The sequence below is a fragment of the Naumovozyma castellii genome, chromosome 9 (genome assembly GCF_000237345.1).
Source record: "Naumovozyma castellii chromosome 9, complete genome".
In the NCBI taxonomy this organism is placed as follows: domain Eukaryota; kingdom Fungi; phylum Ascomycota; class Saccharomycetes; order Saccharomycetales; family Saccharomycetaceae; genus Naumovozyma; species Naumovozyma castellii.
In genome coordinates, this window is record NC_016499.1 from 305,830 (window position 1) to 326,782 (window position 20,953).

General features: G+C 37.1%; 11 protein-coding genes and 1 non-coding gene across 12 annotated transcripts; 9 read left to right on the forward strand and 3 right to left on the reverse strand.

The window, feature by feature from the left end:
- Positions 1-219: 219 nt before the first annotated feature.
- On the reverse strand, positions 220-1,212 carry NCAS0I01660 (opsin family protein; the record flags this gene model as incomplete). The annotated part of the gene is made up of 1 exon (XM_003678128.1): positions 220-1,212. The coding sequence occupies one exon, from the start codon at positions 1,210-1,212 to the stop codon at positions 220-222; it is 993 nt and encodes a 330-aa protein (XP_003678176.1).
- Positions 1,213-3,103: 1,891 nt separating this feature from the next.
- On the forward strand, positions 3,104-4,144 carry NCAS0I01670 (regucalcin; the record flags this gene model as incomplete). Its single annotated transcript, XM_003678129.1, has 1 exon — positions 3,104-4,144. The coding sequence occupies one exon, from the start codon at positions 3,104-3,106 to the stop codon at positions 4,142-4,144; it is 1,041 nt and encodes a 346-aa protein (XP_003678177.1).
- A 516-nt stretch (positions 4,145-4,660) lies between these two features.
- On the forward strand, positions 4,661-6,679 carry NCAS0I01680 (uncharacterized protein; the record flags this gene model as incomplete). The annotated part of the gene is made up of 1 exon (XM_003678130.1): positions 4,661-6,679. The coding sequence occupies one exon, from the start codon at positions 4,661-4,663 to the stop codon at positions 6,677-6,679; it is 2,019 nt and encodes a 672-aa protein (XP_003678178.1).
- A 437-nt stretch (positions 6,680-7,116) lies between these two features.
- Positions 7,117-9,132, forward strand: NCAS0I01690 (uncharacterized protein; the record flags this gene model as incomplete). The annotated part of the gene is made up of 1 exon (XM_003678131.1): positions 7,117-9,132. One exon carries the CDS (start codon positions 7,117-7,119, stop codon positions 9,130-9,132), a length of 2,016 nt encoding a protein of 671 aa, XP_003678179.1.
- Positions 9,133-9,436: 304 nt separating this feature from the next.
- Positions 9,437-10,257, reverse strand: RPS11B (40S ribosomal protein uS17; the record flags this gene model as incomplete). Its single annotated transcript, XM_003678132.1, has 2 exons — positions 9,437-9,862; positions 10,213-10,257. 2 exons carry the CDS (start codon positions 10,255-10,257, stop codon positions 9,437-9,439), a joined length of 471 nt encoding a protein of 156 aa, XP_003678180.1.
- A 387-nt stretch (positions 10,258-10,644) lies between these two features.
- On the reverse strand, positions 10,645-11,196 carry FMP23 (Fmp23p; the record flags this gene model as incomplete). Its single annotated transcript, XM_003678133.1, has 1 exon — positions 10,645-11,196. One exon carries the CDS (start codon positions 11,194-11,196, stop codon positions 10,645-10,647), a length of 552 nt encoding a protein of 183 aa, XP_003678181.1.
- Positions 11,197-12,314: 1,118 nt separating this feature from the next.
- On the forward strand, positions 12,315-13,370 carry NCAS0I01720 (zinc-dependent alcohol dehydrogenase; the record flags this gene model as incomplete). The annotated part of the gene is made up of 1 exon (XM_003678134.1): positions 12,315-13,370. The coding sequence occupies one exon, from the start codon at positions 12,315-12,317 to the stop codon at positions 13,368-13,370; it is 1,056 nt and encodes a 351-aa protein (XP_003678182.1).
- Positions 13,371-13,619: 249 nt separating this feature from the next.
- ZTA1 (NADPH:quinone reductase) lies at positions 13,620-14,669 on the forward strand (the record flags this gene model as incomplete). The annotated part of the gene is made up of 1 exon (XM_003678135.1): positions 13,620-14,669. The coding sequence occupies one exon, from the start codon at positions 13,620-13,622 to the stop codon at positions 14,667-14,669; it is 1,050 nt and encodes a 349-aa protein (XP_003678183.1).
- Positions 14,670-14,891: 222 nt separating this feature from the next.
- On the forward strand, positions 14,892-16,544 carry GIP1 (protein phosphatase regulator GIP1; the record flags this gene model as incomplete). The annotated part of the gene is made up of 1 exon (XM_003678136.1): positions 14,892-16,544. The coding sequence occupies one exon, from the start codon at positions 14,892-14,894 to the stop codon at positions 16,542-16,544; it is 1,653 nt and encodes a 550-aa protein (XP_003678184.1).
- A 472-nt stretch (positions 16,545-17,016) lies between these two features.
- Positions 17,017-17,090, forward strand: NCAS0Itrna13V. Its single transcript has one exon. It is a non-coding gene; the product is annotated as a tRNA-Val (tRNA).
- Positions 17,091-17,717: 627 nt separating this feature from the next.
- On the forward strand, positions 17,718-19,400 carry TCM62 (Tcm62p; the record flags this gene model as incomplete). The annotated part of the gene is made up of 1 exon (XM_003678137.1): positions 17,718-19,400. One exon carries the CDS (start codon positions 17,718-17,720, stop codon positions 19,398-19,400), a length of 1,683 nt encoding a protein of 560 aa, XP_003678185.1.
- A 365-nt stretch (positions 19,401-19,765) lies between these two features.
- Positions 19,766-20,950, forward strand: CST26 (putative acyltransferase; the record flags this gene model as incomplete). Its single annotated transcript, XM_003678138.1, has 1 exon — positions 19,766-20,950. The coding sequence occupies one exon, from the start codon at positions 19,766-19,768 to the stop codon at positions 20,948-20,950; it is 1,185 nt and encodes a 394-aa protein (XP_003678186.1).
- Positions 20,951-20,953: the final 3 nt, after the last annotated feature.

A 20,953-nucleotide genomic window follows, 5' to 3' on the forward strand; every position in this document is an offset into this window, starting at 1 on the left:
GTCATTAGTTCAAATGAAACAAAGAAAGGAAAAAAAAATAAACACGTAGTACCTGAAATGAGAAAATGAAATGGGAAGACAAAAAAAATATTTCTTTCTGACGTATAATCTTGAAAGATGAGTAGAGTATAACTTGACAAAAATAAATTAGTTAAAAAAATAAACCTTCTATAAAAACACAGGTTATTTTTTCAAAGTTTTAATCAAACTAGACACACTCTATTTCTTAGACTTCTTAGCCTTCTTAACCTTCTTAGCCTTCTTTTCCTTCTTTGGCTTCTTTAACTTAGACTTGGCCTTTTCTAATGGTGAGCTAGATTTTTCTGAATCTAAACTACTTTCGCTATGATCCTTTGATAAAGCGGCTGGATGTGGGGCACCGTGAGATTCTTCATCTTTGAAAGTGTAGCCCATTCTGTCCATACCGAAGTTGGAAGCAATTGGGACGAATAACACTGGGATGACACCTAGCATCAAAACATCCAAGATACCGTAGAAGATCATTTCAGAATCTGTTTGTAAGACGTTACCACCTTCAGAAATACCGAAAGCAACTGGATAGATCAACCATAGGAAGACTTGAATACCGAAGAAGATGTTGAAAGTCAACAACATATCCTTACCCTTCTTAGCAACTAAATTCTTAGTAGTGGTGAAGACACTAATAGTCACGACAATGATAGCAGCGATACCGAAAGTGTAATAACCCCATTTATAAGTGGAGTGAACCAAACCAGCGATTAAGAAACAGACGACGTAGAATTCAGTTAGACCAATGTTGAAAGCCATTTGCCATAATGGAGTACCACCTAACAAGGAAGCTTGAATAATTGGCCATGGGAAGGCTAAGAACCAACCGACTTCTCTACTGTAGAAGATTTGTCTGTAACCTGGATGTTCCTTTTGTGTACTTGTTCTAACATGGTTATATTTAGCTCTAATTGGGGTCCAACCTAAATTGGAAGCCATTGTGAAATAAGTGATAGCCATGAATAAAGTTGGAGCGATACCGGTATAATAGAATAATCTTTCATTTACAGGTTTTCTAAACATTAATACGATTAAAACCATTGCGAAGAATGTAAAGATACAGAAGGCAGCCCATAACCAATCTGAACCACGGGCAGTTAAATGGAAATCTGCACCAGTTGGTGGATTTAATTTGATAGCTTCATTACCAGCTTTTATTAGAAAATCTTGATATTCTGGCATAATATATTATTCTGTTTTGTATATAAGAGCCAATTGAGTGATTTAATTTAATCAATTGATTTTAAACTGTTGGTGGAAGTGTAGCAAAAGAAGCAACAATGTAATTCCAAACTTCGAGAAGAAGAAGAAACATTCTTATATAAAAAGTCAGGTTGGGAGGTTCGTCGAGAAATATTTCACTCATTAGCATCCTTGATTACCCTTTTGAGGTATATAATGATCATTAGGGAAAAAATAACGGAGTTGGCCCATTGGATAAACGCAGAAGGGATTATACGTAATGAATAATTTTGATGCTATGATTGCATTCTACAAGAGATTCTGACAGGAAGTCAGGGTTTGTTTTGAAGTCTCCCTGTTTGGCAAGGTGTTTATAATTTCCCTCAAAAAAATATGGAAATGAACGGCATTCGTAAGGATTCAGGTGACTTACATGATGGTCTATTAAAAGTGAGTAGAGCGTCCTAATAAGAAGGGTACCTCATCCCCTACCGACTCCGAATTTTCTCTGGGCCTGAGTAAGCAGGATGCCACGCCAGTTCAGGCAAGACAAGCACGCTAACGAAAACGTGGCATGTTCGGAAAAACTATTCTACTTCGGGAAATCTCCGAGAGAAATTTTTGGTGGTAAGAGGGATATTGCTAGCCAACAAGAGAGACACGGCATTTCCCTTTCAAACAGAGCAACTGTTTATTTTGAGGTCAAGTCAACTTCCCTTTGACACAACAAGCTGTTGAATCATCATTTAAGAGATGGTAGCAGGCAAGTAACGTTAAGACAAGTTCAGAATGGCAGCCAAAAAACTTATTCGAGTTAACAATTGCTGCCAATTGACTTGTCTTGTCCAGTTATGAGCGTCCAGTTATGAGGGCAATTGCGGAATCCGTTTAGGAGAGGTGTTGTGTTCTTTTTTGGTTGTGTTTATAAATTTCCACATTAATGGTATTAGCGTCCATTACCCGATTGGGAAAACTGCATGGTTATTGTCTCACTGAAAATTTCTCAAGTGGCGTCATTTTTCGGATCGTCTTAACAACAAACAAAGTAAGCGTTAGCATTAAATCGAGGGCACTGGACGTCTGTGCTCCTTTCCTCCCTCCCTTCCCTGAGACCCGAGGGAAAGCTTACCAAAGTCATCGGCGGCTATTTCCCTCTGCTCTGTCTTGTTTAATCCTACGTAGCCATTTCAGGGAGCTTTGTTTGTAAATCATCTTACTTAAATAATCGACATTTATACTTCGAATAGAAGGGTTCTTCAACGAAGGTCTCGCCAAGATTAGATTCAGCCGTTGATTGATTGATTCGATCCATGAATAACGAACAATAAAAGACTGTTTTTTTTTATTTCACTCCACGGAATTGAATAAATGTAATGAAATAAAACGCCAAGTTTCAACGGATATACAAGGAAACAAAGAGAGAATGCTTGAATGGATGGTTTAATCGGAGCCACCCCACGAACCCCTTTATCATTCGTAACGATTGCCTAAGGTTGCGACTAGACAGTGCCCGGTCGATGAATAACCATTATAAATAGGAGAACACATCGGTGGGGGTGCTCTTAGTCAGATCTGAATCCTCGAGAACAACGAACGGTTCCTGTCGTTTTGTCTCCACGTCACAACGGGGTTATGGCCGCGGTTACCCGCACGGCGCCCCCGCGAAAATTTACACTTGACGATTAGCTAATCTCGGTTTTTTGACGTCTACGTAGTTTTCCCCCAGGAAAATATAAACCCGGCTCACTGTCTGCTGGCAACTATATAAGCGTGGAAAGTTTCACTCCCCTCCTGTGTCGATTCTACTTCTTCTGCCTTCCCACTCGAGAAGCGAACTTAGCAAACTAGCAAGCAACCGACTAACTAACTAATAAAAAACAAGAAAAAAAAAATGACCCTCAATTCTGAGACTGTAGACTTACAAACGTTGACTCCATGGTATCACTTCCCTGATGCCAGATTGTCCGAAGGTATCTCCTACGTGAAGGAAACGGATACTCTTTACTGGATTGATATCTACCAGGCAGAAGTGCACAAGTTGGAAGATATCACTACTAAGGGGACCTCCGGGTTGCATGATTATATTACTCTGCGTAATGATAATTACAATGCTGATGCAGCTATTAAGAACCCCAATACTGCTGGCAAGTATAGGGAATCCATTGGTGTTGTGTTCCCTGATCATCAGGATAAGAATTTGGTTTTGTTTGGATCCAAATTTGGGATCGCTAAGGGTGATTTAGTGACTAAGAAATGGGAATATTTGATGTTGTATTCTGAATGTAAAGATTTGGACAAGGAAAGAGCAATGAGATTGAGGTCCAATGATGGTAATGTGTCTCCCTGTGGGAATTACATTTACATTGGTCTAATGGATGATAACGATGTGGAATTGAAGAATGAAGGATGTTTGATGCGTATTAGCTTAGTGAACAAGACAATGGAAGTGGTTTGGAAGAACATTACCATCCCCAATGCTATCCATTGGAGTTTGGATAAGAAGAGCATGTATGTGACTGATTCCTTGAGTTGGATCATTTGGAAATGTGATGCGCAAGATTTGGATAAGAAGGTGAAATTGATTGATATCAAGAACGCTAACAACCAAGCCTTTGCCTCTCCTGAACCAGATGGAAGTGATGTCGATTCAGAGAATAACATCCTATACACTGCTGTTTGGTCCACTCACAAAGTGCAAGCCTTTGATTTGGAGACAGGTAAGTTGTTGAAAGAGTACGTGTTGCCCAAGGAGACGCCAAGAATCTCGTGTTGCTGCATCTACGGCAGTGATATCCTGGTCACCACAGCCAACATGGACTTGCCTGACGGTGTCAAGAAATCCGGGGATAAAGTGGGTGGATCTATCTTCAGGATCCCCAATGTGATCCCTAAGGGTAAGATATTCTCCACCAAGCCACAGCTCAAGATGTAAGGTAAGGTCACTCCCCATCCCCCCGCTGCCCCAAGTAAGTAGCGTGTCTATAGTACATATGCAAGTAACGTTCAATGAATTTATGACTGTAAGATTGTCCTCGAGACCCCCAAACCCGTTGTTTCTACCCCACCCTCGCCCGCATTACGTAAGGCTTCCCTTGTTCCGTTCCGCTCCGAACTCCCTTTTTTACCTTACGTTACACCAACCAATAAACTACCCACTCCACCATCATTTCCATTTCCATTCCATCTAGCAAGCAACTAAGTAAGCCAACCACCACTGGTCCTCGAGCAACAACCACACCGTTCCTTCCTCTCCCTCGATCCTGCTGCGGCATACCTAATCCTTCTAGAAGCAAGCCCCAGAGGCAATCCATCCATGCTCTCGTTTTCGCTTCTCCACCACTTGCACTTGCACTTGCACTGGCTCCATAAGACTACAAACTTGACTTGCTCTTCTTAACACCTCTTCATCAACCTCCCACCTAACACATGAGCTACCTCTGCTGTCGCGATGAACAACGAACTCGACATGCAACAACAAGACATGGGACCCTCCGTCTCCATGGCCGTCCACGCTCAAAGCGACTCTGAATTCGAATGCAATACATACGCCCTCAGGAAGACCAAATCCATACATCGTCTTCGTCTCCGTCGTCCCTCCGTATCAACGGCCCCCATGGAAGACGTGACTCGCTTGAGTAACTCACTGTTGAGAAAGTATCTGATCAAGGACGATAACGATTCTTCATCAGTTGGCGATGTTAATACACAAAGAATGGTGGATTATCTGACTTATAAATGGAGAAATGAGTTGGAAGTGTTGAATTCTTGGAAATTTGTCATCCTTTTTAAGAAATGTAGGGGAAGAACATGGAGGATCGATTTGGAAGAGGGGAACGCCATGGAAAGTATTGTGAACCCGATTAATAATAAGATTAGTAGCAACAACAATAATCTGGCAAGATTGGAGAATTTATCGTGGAGGATATATGCCAAATTGTTGTTGAAGAAGAAAAAAGGACCTTATGACGCTGGCGCTACTGCTTCTTCTTCTTTGACCCAATCACCTTTGAAGATTTCCAATTCTGATGTGTCCTTGTTATATGGTCCCGTGGTGGATACTGGCAATGAAAGAGTGTCCCTGTTGTTTGATACGGGGGTTAATTCCAAAAGGTTGAACATCAAACCTATTTTGAAGAAAAGGTCCATCGGCGAGATAATTGAGGGCAATGCCCAATGGAAATTGGATATTACAAAGAAACAATTGGGTGAAAATATTGTGGATTCATTACAAGTCCCCACTGCCACTACCAATAACAGAAGTCCCTTGCTCTCAACTCCAATGTCTTCTGAAACATGTTCCATATCTTCTTATTCCACTACGTCACTTTCTAATGCTATTGCCTCCATTTCTCAAAATGAAACTTTCTTGGATGATGAGGGAAACACAACAATAAGACATATCCGTTTTAATTCCACTGTGGATCAATGCATGGCAATCCAATACTCATCCACGTCATCTTTAAACTCTGTAAGATCTGGATCCGTTGAAAAAAAGACCCCACAGAATGCAAAGGACAAAATATCATTTTTAAAGGAAGAGAATAAAGACATCTTTTTAAGTGATGAAGAGGAGATGTTCATTAACAAAAAATTACATGACAACGCAAAGTTCTACAAGAAAACAAATTTGGATGTCCTCAAAACAATTAAAAAATCACAAGCAAGAAAAAGACCAACAATTCAATTATTACCTCCTACCAAATTAAACCAATCCACTTCCAAGATGAACTTTACTTCTGATGAAAATGGTGAAGGAGACGGTGACTCCTCAAATTCAGATAACGATTATGGTTATGCAGTGTCACATAACGTCGACACCTCCAGGGGGTACCAATATAGGTATGATTACAATTCTGTCTATACACAGGACACATCTATGTTTGTCCCCCCTGTAGATTGTGATATCATCGAGGTTCCAGCTGGCCTGGACCTAAATTCAGCTCCCTTAGCTGATGGAATTCCACCAAACGAAATAACTCCTATGCCCCCATTTCTTACAAGAAGAGAATCCTCCTCCTCCTCTTCAAAAAGAGATAATTCATTACAGGTTAATAATATTATGGAAGATTCTACCACTACACCTGCTAAACATTTCAATACATCAACCACTTCATTCTCATCCACATCACAAAACTCCACAGGAACACCATCATCTCTATCGTCAACCTTTATATTTACCTCAGATGATGAAAGTGACGATGAGGAGGCAGATGATGAGCGTGACGATGACTATTTTACTGCATCACCAATCTCCATGGCAACAAAATATACAGCCAACATGAAGGCTATACCTCTCCCATTTCAATTTTCTGCTAATCCTGGTCACAGTACAAAATTTATGAATGATCGTTCCACTAAGAATGACGATAATAAAGAAGAGGAAGAACAAGGTAATAAAACCACAACGGGGGAAGTTCCAGCAATGGATTTCTTCAAGATTTTAAACATCTCATCCAATGGGAAGTAAAAGCCCCTATTGGAATGACACTTTTTACAAATTAACGAAACTCAATCGCATTAGCATCACAGAAAAGTATTTAAAAATATATCCTACGTACTTAAAAATTAATAATATTCTTTATATTTGAAAATATATTCTCATGACATTACTACTCTAAAATCACACCTTCTAGATGTACTGTTTATTTATTTCAGTTCTGTCACCAGAACAACTAATTCGTCTATAGCGACAGGATCAAAGCCGGGCAACCACAAATATCGTTTGTCATATTTTCACAGAAACCGAAATTGAAATTTGACAAGGGTAACACTATTCCACTTCAGGTAAACATCTGACTGACATTATTTAACAATAAGAGCAGATCCATTGAACCCTCGTGCAAAGTAATATACAGGACCAACTCAAACGATTCTGGAAAAAAATTAATAAATATATTATAGTGAATGATGACGGAAGAAGGTACTTTCACAAAGGAGGAAAAACACCAACCAATTACAGACAATGAGTCTGAATCAGTGGAAGATGCCGTTTATAAGTACGTGGGTCTTCAACAGCAATTGCTCCAACATCAACAGGACAAGGAACGTCAATTACAACAACAACAGGAGGGTATCTCAAAAGATGGTTCGGAACATTCATCGAACGATAATAATGGTAACAATATTCAAGATTGGCTTCATGCTGATGATGTGGCTATCGCTGCTGTGACGGCTGCGTTTGAAAGAAATACAAAGAGGTATCCAGAAACTTTAATACAGGGAGACTCTACGAAACGTCGTAAGGGAACAGGATCCTCAACATCTCATACTTCCAATCCTGTAGTGATGGTAGACCCTGAATTGACTACTTTAGATAATGACGATGAAGAAAGAAGAAGAAATGACGAATTAGTAAACAAGGCCATTTTAGAAACTGATGCGATTTCTCAAAATGCTGACTTTCAACAATATTTAAATACAGAAAAGATTGCAAGACATGAGCAAGATGAAGAGGATGAACGCTTCCAAAAACATCAACAGCAACAACAACAAGAGATGCATCAAAATGCACAGGATCTGGGCATTCAATTACAAATAGAAGGTGATATCAATAAACAATACACTGAATCCTTAACCAGTCATGCTAATGAGTCGTCAGCACTTACTAAGTCATTGGAGAAGAGAAACTTTAGAGAAGTCCTTCCAAAAGTGAGTGCTAGATTGGATGAGGAACTTGCACGTCAACAACAGGTATCGAATAATAATGCTTCTCATGGTATGCTAAATAATCGAATAAACAAACAGGAGAATGAAGATGAAATTTCAAAGATGTTCTCATCAGCGGTAATCAAGGCATCCGCTTTAGTCGATCACACAACTAAGACAACCAGAACGAATAAGAGTAAATCATTCAATGCTATGGAAGATGCTGCATTGGAAGAGTTTGTCAAAGAATATCAAATCATTGAAAATATTGATAGAGAAAAAGTTTGCCTAAGAATTTGGAGTAACGATAGACCAAGAGATAATTTCTGGAATAATATATATAAAGTGCTACCTTATAGGTCTAATTCCTCCATTTACAAACATATGAGGAGGAAATATCATATTTTCCAACAACGTGGTAAATGGACACCAGAGGATGAAAAAAAATTAGCCGAGTTATGTGCGGAAAAGGAAGGTCAATGGTCAGATATCGGTAAAGAAATGAATAGAATGCCCGAAGATTGTAGAGATCGTTGGAGAAACTATGTGAAGTGTGGTGCTAATCGTGCCTCAAATAAGTGGACTAGTGATGAAGAAAATCAATTGAGAAAAATCATCAATGAGATGGTAGCTGAAGCACAAGAAAAAATAAGAGATGAACATATAGCTACGGAACCTAAGGATAAATCTCCATATATACCGAGAACCGAAAATGATAAGCAAAATGAAAACCAAGGTGATACTGACATAGAGGAAAAAGAAGGTACGGATAATGCGGACCCTAAATTAAGTGAATCACTAAACCCAGAGAATATTGAGATTGATGCAGAAATAAGTGAACAACCTATGGAGACAGCAACCTCGACATCTGTTGCTTCACTACCTAAGGTCAATCTAAAAGATGTCATTAATTGGACAGTGATCAGTGAACGAATGGGGGGTACAAGATCCCGTATCCAATGTCGTTACAAATGGAATAAACTGATGAGACGAGAAGCTTTATATCGGATCGAATTCTTTACGGCAGGAGAAAGAGATTGGCTTTTAAGAAAGATAATAGAACTTGGTTATCCCGACGAAAAGCAAATCAATTGGGATAACCTCTCAGAAATTGTCGAAGCGTCAGGATCCAAGACTAAATGGACACCATTGGAGCTCAAATTATTTTTCGAAAAAAGTAAGAAACCAATCAAGCATCACAGGGATAAGACACTAACTGAACTTTGTCAAGAAATGATTGCTTATTACGATTCACAGATGTCCATATCCGTTTGAACCCTTTAAATGTGAAGAACAATTAAGTACATATGTTAGAGTCACTAAACGAGTAGACATTGGGAATGTCTAGGATATTTAGTTGTATTTATATATAAATTTTAATATAAGAAACGATATTATATTATTCGATCACATCTGAACCTAAAAAAATCCAAAAAACCAAAATAAATAGACATATAGCTTGCTTACCAAACACCTGGAGTTCTTAAAGATTATTTATATTTATTATTTTGGGTTCTTTTTATATAGATTTTACATAATACAATTTGCATAATTATTTTGATAATGTCAAAATATCAACTTAAAACTTAGCAAATTGCTTGTTGGCCTTACCAGCAGCTGGGGAGACCTTGACGACGTTGAATCTAACAGTCTTAGAAATTGGTCTACATTGACCAGCGGTAACAATATCACCAACTTGGACACGGAAAGCTGGGGAAACATGGACTGGAACGTTCTTATGTCTCTTTTCGTATCTGTTGTACTTTGGAACGTAATGCAAGTAATCTCTTCTGATGACAATAGTACGGTGCATCTTGGTAGAGACGACGGTACCGGTCAAGATCTTACCACGGATAGAAACTAAACCAGTGAATGGACACTTCTTGTCAATGTAAGAACCTTCAATAGCGGTCTTTGGGGTCTTGAAACCTAAACCGGCATTCTTATACCATCTCTTGGTTCTTCTAGAAGTCTTAACCTTTGGGTTGGTGAAAATGTGAGGTTGCTATTAAAATTGATACTTGTTAGTAATTTGCCAGTTTATAAAATTAGGATCTGGAAACATATGAATACTGATTTTTGTTAAACATTCTTAAATCTTCTTCTTAACTCTATCATTCACGTTATCATTGTAGAATCATTTCTGAAGTTGATACTTGGTATTGTCTGGATGGCTGTGTTTAATAATTTTACCATAGTCTGGTACCTTTCTCTAAAGAATCCATATCAACCATAATATCCTTTATGCTAATATCACCTTCATTGAATATGCATACCAAATACTCATAATATCATCATTATTCATTCATTCATTTTCCGATCTCCAAATTATTTCAAACTAATATTATATCATACCTTTTGGAAAGCTCTTTCAGATTGGACAGTTAATTCAGTGGACATTTTGCTCCTGGTTTTCTAACGATTCTCTCAATGTTCGTTAAAACAAGCTAATATTAAATACATATAACGTAATAAAGCTATATTCTCTACAAAACAATTCCATCAATAATTGGCAAGTACTATTGCAAACCTGCTCCTACGATGTTTCTGGGGCAAGAGGCAGGGTATGCTTGCTGATTCGTTGTCCTCTCCCTAGGCTGACAGTCTGGAAAGAAAGTCTGCCTAATGGTTGGAACGTCCAGAGGGAACGGGAAGGTAAAAACGTCCTTTGGGGGTAGGTTTGCCCGGGACGCGGTATTACTTGCTGGAAAAAAATAAACTGAATTTCAGTTGAAAAACGAAACCAAAAAAACAGATTATCCAGAACATGTACGGATGTTGATACAGTCACTTAGTTTTCTCACCTATTTTGTCAAACACAGACCTTCCTTGTAACATTAGATCAAAGATAAAAGGATGACCTCCATTAAAAATAAGTGCCAATCTGACAGCTCTTGCAAAGGAAATGTACCTTTCAATAACCAACTTGTCACCTAAAGTTTTACAATAAACCATTGATGGTAAAGATGGGGTAGTCTTTTCTCGATCTTCATCCAAAACAGAATATTTCGGTATAATTTGTGACTCTACGTATTTTTCAATTTCAAAGACTAGTTCATCTGGATTCCCTTCAAAGTCTGAATAGTTTTTCTTCAATTGCTTTTCTAAACAGGCTTTTGAAAATGTTTCTATCTCATCATAATACTTTTCAATCGGATTGTCTTCTGGCAACTGTCTGTATTCTCCAACTTTGATAAAATTCTTCTTTTTATCTTTAATTTTTTGGGTTGCTGATCCACCATTAATATGAGCTAATGGAGGTATTATTAATCTATTAGAGGCCAACCTTGAACATAGACGAAGGTTCGCTGAGAAATAACGTGTTACTAGCTTATTCATATTTTATTCTTCGTCTCCTGTTGTAAATACTTAGCTAATATTTTACAGATTCAATCTGAGACATCTTTTGGGCTTATTTTCTCGTTACTAATCATCACAACCTTTATTACTATTTTTTTCCTTCCACCGAAGGCTCCCCTAATTATTTTGCACCTTTGATTTTTTCGCCAGTCAGCCTGAATTTTTTCACATTGACTGTAAATGGTAAGCATAAAACTATGTTGATTTCCTAAGAAGACTTTTCCTTTTACTATTACGAGTATAATAAATTTTTTTTAATAAGTGTTCAGCAGATCTCTGGGCACTTTCTAAAATGCTCGATTAAGTTGACTGCCATTCTAGAATATTTTTGAATGATCTAAGCAAATAAGAGTCACTCTCAAGGAGACCAGGGATAAATCAACAGACACCCATTGTCAGCAATTACACTATCTTCCACGTGATGATCGATACTTTTTAAACACCGGAGTGTTCGATTATCCCTTAACCCGTGGCTTAAGTAATCAGCCGATATGAAAGCATTACATAATAATTCCACATTTACTTGGCATTACGTAGTTAGCTAATCCTGATCATATGGGCCTTGGCAGGAAACACCTCCTTATCGCATAATTATCAATTACTCCTCTTTTTTTAAGCAAATAAGGGTTAGTTTAATTTTACCAGGAACAGGAAAACTATAGTTTGCATAGTATAATCGAGAAAAAGAAATCGGGCTCCGATAATGCGTATCAATCAATATATTTCCCAATTGGAGACAATGTCGATTATTTAATTCCAATGGGAATGACGTGATCTGGAAAGAACAGGTGTTGGCTCCCCACATCCGTGGTCCGATATTTTTTATTGATGTTTGCTATGAAAGTTGACCTTCCTTTATGCCGACAACAGTATATAGTGGCACCGAAGGTAGTTACTACCGCGGTTGAACATTACTTTAGGAGATCTTGCTCAGCATTTACTCCAATACTCGACTGAGCTAATAACTTCTGAATGAACTTATGTCGCTCAGTCATCATATATAAAGAGCCTTTAAACAAGAAGAAAGGATAGTATATGAAGCAGTTAGTTAGTAATCATAAAAGAACAACTAAAAGAAACAAATTTATTAACAAGAAATGTCGTCTCCAGTTATCCCAAAAACCCAAAAAGCAATTATTTTTGAATCTAACGGAGGTCCACTAGAGTACAAAGATATCCCAGTTCCAACCCCAAAGTCTAACGAAATTTTGGTCAACATCAAATATTCTGGTGTCTGTCACACAGACTTACATGCCTGGAAGGGTGACTGGCCCTTAGATACCAAATTACCATTGGTTGGAGGTCACGAAGGTGCTGGTATTGTCGTCGCTATTGGTGACAATGTCAAGGGCTGGAAAATTGGTGATTATGCTGGTGTAAAATGGTTGAATGGCTCTTGTATGGCATGCGAATACTGTGAATTGGGGAACGAATCAAATTGTCCAAATGCTGATTTGTCAGGTTACACTCACGATGGTTCTTTCCAACAATATGCTACAGCTGATGCTGTTCAGGCTGCTAGAATTCCAGCCGGAACAAACTTGTCAGAAGTAGCTCCAATCCTATGTGCTGGTATGACAGTCTACAAGGCTTTGAAATCTGCTAATTTGAGGGCTGGAGAATGGGTTGCCATTTCTGGTGCTTGTGGTGGGTTAGGTTCTTTATGTATCCAATATGCAAACGCTATGGGTTATAGAGTATTAGGTATCGATGGTGGTGATGATAAGGCCAAACTATTCAAGCAACTACATGGTGAAGTCTTCATTGATTTTACGAAGACTAAGGATGTCATTTCTGAAGTTAACAAGGTTACTAATGGTGGTGCTCATGGTGTCATCAATGTGTCTGTTTCTGAAGCGGCAATTGAAGCCTCCACCAAATACTGTAGAGCTAACGGTACTGTTGTCTTAGTTGGTTTGCCTGGTGGTGCCAAGTGTAAATCTGATGTCTTTAATCAAGTTGTTAAGTCTATGACAATTGTTGGCTCTTACGTTGGAAATAGAGCTGATACAAGAGAAGCTTTGGACTTCTTCACTAGAGGTTTGGTTAAGGCTCCAATCCATGTGGCTCCCTTGTCCACCTTACCAACAATATTTGAAAAAATGGAAAAGGGTCAAATTGTTGGTAGATATGTTGTTGATACATCTAGATAGAAGAATACATGATATACTGATATAATATTTATAGTTTACCAATTCGAGAAAAATCTATATTATTTGAATCGCCTGAGATTTTAAGTTGTCGACTGATTTCGGTTGGGTCTCGGAGATCCGTGCTTAAAACGGTGGCATATTTCTGAACATTTAACTGTTACGTAAGGAAAAGAATACCTGTGAAAATTGCACCTACATATAAAAGGAAGATTCTACAATACGTAGAAGTGAGCAAGATACTTCAAGTCGATGTTTCGCAAGTCACTAGGCTCAATTCTCGCAAGAAGAACAATGTCAAACTCAATTGTAAGCAAACAACAATCCGCCATTATTTTTGATGGTATCAGTGATGGTTATGATGTGATTAAATACAAGACCATTCAAACTCCCACAGTTGAAAACTCTAACGAGATGGTTATAAAGAATTCTTATTCTGGTATTAACTTTATCGAGGCATACTTCCGTAAGGGAATATATCCATGTGAATTACCATACCTTCCAGGCAGGGAAGCCTCGGGGATAGTCGCTGAAGTTGGGAAAGATGTGAAAAATTTCCAAATTGGTGATAAGGTGGCTTATCTTCATGGTGAGACAATGGCTGAGTTTACCAAAATTAAAGAAACTGACCCTATCATCAAATTATCGAAAGATGCAAGTGACGAAAACTTGAAATTATATGCTGCTGGTTTACTACAATCGTTGACAGCTATAACTTTAATCAACGAAGCTCACGAAGTCAAGAAAGGGGAATATGTGTTAGTGTACGCTGCAGCTGGTGGAGTTGGATTACTTCTCGATCAATTATTGAAGATGAAAGGTGCACATACAATCGCAGTCTGCTCAACAAAAGAAAAATTGGAACTGGCAAAGGCAAATGGTGCTGAATTCTCAATCAATTCTAAAGAAGAGAATGTCGTGCAAAGAGTTATGGAAATTACTAACAATAAAGGTGTTGATGTGGCATATGATTCTATTGGCAAGGCTACATTTGAAGATACACTGGCTGCATTAAAGCTCAAAGGGTCTTTAGTGTCATTTGGAAATGCAAGTGGACCTGTACCTCCATTATTGATTAATAGACTATCACCAAAGAACCTCAAGCTGGTTAGACCCCAATTATATGGCTATATTACTAACCCAGAGGATTGGGAAAAATATTCAAAAGAATTTCAGTCATTGGTAGATTCAGGTAAATTGAATATTAAGATTTTCAAAACATACCCTTTAAAAGATTATAAAATTGCTGTTCAAGAATTGGAAGGTAGAAAGACAACAGGGAAATTGGTATTAAAAAATTGACGAAAACTAATGGGAAAAATTGTAAAGGGATGATTACAGGATTTTTTTTTGTGGCGCTCTGCAACCCCGCGGACGTATCGCCAAATCACAATGAACTACTTTATTCCTATCTTTCCATAAATACCTTCCGAACAATATAACTCTAAATAATCATAGCACTTAAAAAGAATTTTTTTTGAACTTGCAAAATTGTTATAAATCTTGAGCACGGATTGATTCGCTATGAGGACCTTACAAGACAGCTATGTTTCAGAAAAATCGCTATCATACAGGAGTCGATCCAATTCAAAGAGGATGAAACTGAAAAGACTACTCCGCCCACAAAAATATGGGAAAAACATTAAAGACATGGATACTGAAACGGAACGAAATATGTTGACCTCCACATTGAGAATTTCGAAGTGTCCGTCTTATAGAAAGTTAGGATCAATAAGGCAAAATATTACCGAACATTTGTTTAATATGAGCAAGAAGGAGGATAACTATTCAGTAGACCGGAAGATGAGTGGTGAAAAAGAGGAGTTGCCCACATACGATTCATATCGTATTAGAAGTCCACATTTACAATTGCTATTTGATGATTCAATTAGATCTGAGCTTCCACTAAATGAAGATTATAGCAAAGCATCAATAAGGAAAATGGGTCCATTCCAAACAAGAAATTACATAGATTCCAAAGATATAAGTATAAGTTACAATCCCCTAAGGACCAGCTCAATTTCAAGCAACATTTCGAAGTACTCAAACAATGAAACAAACGTACACACAGACTCTACCTATGATTATAGCTTCAATGTTAAGGAAAATCCAAAGGAGTCTTCACAAAAAGGAAACAAGGAACTTCACACAGCAATACTTCTGGAACAGTTAGATGGTGAAGATCAAGATCACGAATGTTCAATGAACTCTTCACTTTCGATCGAGCGAACACCTTACAGTTATTTAACTAATAATCATAAACAGTTTGAATATGCACATGCTGGCCACAACACTTTCAAACAGAACTCAATCCCAGATGAATCTGTAACTTGTGAAAATATAGTACCTCATGACTCCTTTGACGGGGAAGAAGTTGATCTATCGTTTAATAACCAATTTATCTCAGCCGCTGATTCCTCTTCTTACTCTGAAGAATCATCAAGTGAAGATAATACAATCTATACAGTCCCAACTTTCAGAAAGAATACTGAAGAATGTCAACCTAGCATCGCAGGAATAATCCAAAATTATGGTAAAGGAGCATTAACAGAGAGAACACTATTGAAATTATTAAAACATCATGATCGTCCTGAAACAGGCGCACCAAGTATTACATTTAGAGATAAAAGGTTTTATGAGAACCTAGATTTAGATATGGAAAACATGGACAATACAGAAAATAAAAGTAATTTTAATGAGATCAGACAAAGCGTAATTGATGACATAGGTGAAAACACTCAGCAGAGTGTTCGCTTTAAGGATAAATCTGAGGTACTTTATTTTAAAACTGGTAGTACCAGAATTAAAAGAAATTTAACACATCACTGCAAAGAAAATAAAGGATATCTATCAATTGATGATATGGATGAGAAAATGATATCGACGAGATCAATTCTTAAGGCGAGAGAAAACCAGCGACAACATATTGAATCATACAACGCAGCATTATGCGACACAGTTTCTATGAAAGAATTCATGAAAATTCTTAATTATTATGATAATGAAAGGGCATTCAAGGAAGATGAGTATTCCTTAGCCAGGGGGGAACAGTTGAAGCATTACGAATATTTTGCTAGGCAGATATCTGGCAACGATAATTCATGTAGAATGGAGAGTGAGAGATCATTGGGACGAGCTGATAGAGAAAGAAGTCAAAAATTTAACTTTGCCCATTAAAAACATTGGTTATCTCAAAATTTTATAAACATATATAGAAGTATTTGAATATGAACTTGTGGTGATCACACCAAGAGTAATATTGAATTGTTACATTGATTGTTCTTTATTGCATTAAAAAGCGATAATTGTGCATAGGCAGCTGATGAAAGTAACACACAGAAAAGAGACATGAAATCTACGCCTTTGCTTACGGTCCCTACGTAATTATTATAAATTATTGCTTATCTAACTAACAGATTTTCTGGTTTAATCAAGGTACTGCTTATGTTTAACCATTACTGAAATTGTCCTTGATGTAGGAGCATTTGGATAAGTAACTAAATCTTGGTGGCATCTCTTCAATATCTAGAAATATCTTGAAATATTGTAATTTGTAAATCCTTATCAAACATCGCGAATTAATCATACATACATTTAAAGATTATCACAAGATCGAAAAAGTAAGGCTGAACTCTCAAACTGGAAAATCGGTCCAATAGTCCAGTGGTTCAAGACGTCGCCTTTACACGGCGAAGATCCCGAGTTCAATCCTCGGTTGGATCATTATTTTTTGCCTCTAACTTTTCTGTAAGATTAATCAATGTTCCCATACTATACTACCTAGGATATGCAATATGTTTCTCGTAATAACTAGGTCCTTTTTATTTTTAGTCGATGCTGAAAATAGAGCATGGGTTTTAATTTATGGCGTGAAATATTTCATATCAAAGAATATCTATTTATATCCTTATGATATGAGGTGCCAACCGATATAAAGGTACCGATTTGTTCTTATTTGGTCCAAGGTATTTCTGGATTGACTGATTATGTTTAAAAACAGTTTTCCCAAATTTAAGATCTTACCCTTAATGGGGATTTTTGCAAGGCAGGGCGCCATACACTCTAGAATTGGCCACTAAGCTATAACAAAGTTTACCATCTTGGTTTCTTTTCAGAAGAGATTGGTTTACTAGTCTTTTCTTGTCTGATCACCTAAGATTGCAGAATTAACTTGGAACAAATCAACTCGGATTTTCGGTAATCCGCCTGTGAAAGAGAAAACTCAGTAAAGTTCAGCTTTAAGGATATTAAGCCATTCCAAGGTGTTGCCTAAATTAAACAGCTTGAAAATAGGTTCCAATCGCTTATTATAACCGGTATCATAACTCCTAGCTTAATGGTCTTTTGAATATGGTTGATAAATCTTTCCCTTTTGCGCGACTGACTCGTTCCATCAAAACACTTCACACTCCAATCTATGATGCCAAGGCACCAATAACAAGAACACATCTATTAGCTAAAGTGAAATTATTAAATAAAATTTTGAATTCCTGTACTTATAATAGAACATTACTTTGCACTACAAAATATAATGCTTCACCGAAATTTCTTTCCTCTAGAGATACCGTAAGGGTAAAGAACGTAATTGATGAATATCTAAGATCTTTGCATGTCAAGGAAGCGTCTAAGTTCAAGGTCACACCAAAGGAAAAATTGGAGAAACTTGGGCTCGAATTGTTTTTGCAATGTAACGAAAGTCATAAATCCCCTGTTGCTACGACTCTGGCATGCTCTTTAGCTGAAAATATGAATCGATATCCCGACGTCGATATCTCAACTGGTATAAATATGGGACTAGATTATGCTAGGGAATTTCTTTTAAAAAATAAAATAATATTATCAAGCCCTAAAGAGGTAGATGCACTCGTTGACAATTTGGTGACTGAGGAGAAGGATTCTGAAGTAATCAAGAAGGTCCTTAAGATATTGGATTATGATTTGACATCTGATGATATGGTTCGCGTTATAAAAGGTCAGAGGGTTGATGATGAAGTCTCTACATCCCAAGGTTGGAAATTCTTCAATAGTTCATTATGGACCAACGAAGCATATTTGAGGTCGTTGGAAATCCCAAAAAATAAACTTGTTTCTTTGAAGGATAGGGCATTGGTATTAGTATATGACGGTACATTAAGAGATGCAAAGCAAATATTACCTTCATTACATTATGCGACAACAATAAAGAGGTCCTTAGTTATCTTGACTACAGGTGACTGCGTTGGAGATGCTTTAACTTCGATAATCATCCACAATAACAAAAATAGAAGAGGTGGAAGTGAAAGTAGAGCCCTTGTTTTGAAATACATAGAGAAAGAAAATGATAATCTCTCTATTCAGGAGAATTATAACCTTCTATCTTTCTTGAATTTACCAAATGGATTCGAAAGTATTTATACACCAGATTTCAGTTCATTGATCCCTTCCAAGGTTTGCGCCAACAAATACTTTGGAAAAATCGATACACTTAAAGCAACCTCTCATGAGACATTTCTATACAATTCAGAAACTTGGGACAAGTCAAATGGTAAGAATTCTTCTTCACCGATGAGAAAAACGATAACCTTATATGTTGGGGGATTCAATGAGATAGATGTTGTTGAAAGAGTAAGCACATTGGATAATGCAATCAACAACATATTGAGTAATGGCTTAGCTAAGGGGTTCCTACCTGCTTATGGAAGCTCTCTTATAAAAGTTATTCCTGGACTGGAGAAAATGAAACTTGATCATAAAGAATCTAATCCAAGCATTCAGTTAGGTTTATCTGCTGTTATCGACAGTTTTTATCATCCAATGGAATGTGCCCTAAACAACTCTTATGGGATTGATAGAAGCACGACTTCTGAAATCGTATCAAGAACGATACAAGACAAAGAATTTGATTCAATTTTAAAAATTCCGATACAATATCGAACGTCACTTGAGCCATGGAATAAAATGGATGATTGTATTAGAAACCTTCAAAGTTATTTGAAGCTTGTAAATAGTTGCCACACCATTGTGGCAAAAATCTTTGAACCAAAGAAAAAATGATTTTATTGTAAATATTTTTAGTAAAGAAAAGCCTGACTTGACCACTTCATTTTTTAGTTACTCTATTTATTGTTCTTGATACAGTTTAATGTCATATTTAGGGACGTCAATCTAAGCGCTGTCTCTCGGCGAATGTTTTTCAAGGATTAGCTAATCCCAAAATGAGTATAAGGATTAAATCTCAGTTATAAATCACATCTAATCATTCTTTACATTTAACATACCAGTAAAAGAAGGGCATCAAAAAAAGACAGTAACTTTAACGTTTATTTGCGTTTGTTAAGAAATTCAAGGGTTTAACTTTACTCTCTTTATATCTTAAAGTTTCTTCAATCCAACAGTTATCAGATCTCTATTTTCAACTCATGTCAAAACATCAACAGAACGAAGAGGTACATCCAGGTTGGATTCGATACAATGTAAGAAAAATCTGTTTTCCTTTTATTTCCATTGTTATCTTTGTTCAAGATACAATGGCTCTTTTGTCAGCCCAAGCCATAGGTTTATTCCTGTTATCCAATGACCCGCTAAAAGTACGGCACCTCTTGGATGCTACTAAGAGAGCATTTATAGTCATACTAATGACGATTTTAACTATTGTTGCACCATCAACCATAAGGATTACTACGGATAATAAAACCATAACACCAAGTACTTTTTACAGAGATCCAAAGAAGGGCCGTATCTGCTCACAATTGAGAAATAATTCGATCACTATTTGTAACCATCAAATTTACACTGATTGGATATTGCTATGGTGGTTGGCATACACCTCAACGCTTGCAGGAAAGGTTTACATTATGTTAAAGAAATCTTTAGAAAAAATTCCAGTCTTAGGCTATGGGATGAAGAATTTCAATTTTATATTTATGGACAGAAAATGGGCTAGTGACAAAGGAACTTTGGACAAGCAGCTTACAGAAATTGATGCCAGAGCAAGAGGTATTAGCAAAATGCAGAAATTGCATGATAAAGAAATAAAGAAGGCTGACGCTGGTGTTGAACCTTATAATTTGATACTATTCCCAGAAGGAACTGTTCTGTCAGAAAATACAAGAAATCAAAGTCTGGCATATGCAAAAAAAGTGGGGAGAAGCCCATTTAAATGTGTTTTATTGCCACATACGACCGGATTAAGGTTTTCATTGCAAAGATTAAAGCCAAGTTTAGATATTTTATATGATGTGACAATCGGTTATTCTGGCGTCAAGCAAGATGACTATGGCGAAAACACATATGGACTAAAAAGTATCTTCTTTGAAGGTAAATATCCAAAGCTTGTTGATATTTATATCAGGTCGTATGATATCAAAGATATTCCACTTGACAATGAAGAAGAATTTATTGAATGGATATATAAAGTCTGGCAAGAAAAGGACTTGCTACTTGAAAATTATTATAAGTATGGATGCTTCCATCAAGATGAAAAACTATCAACATCAGTCGTTAATTCCTTTAAGATTAATCCGCTTGAATTTTATGGAGCCCTGCTATTACCAATATGCACACTTATGTTTGTGTTGATAATCGTCTACATGTCCATATTCTAATAT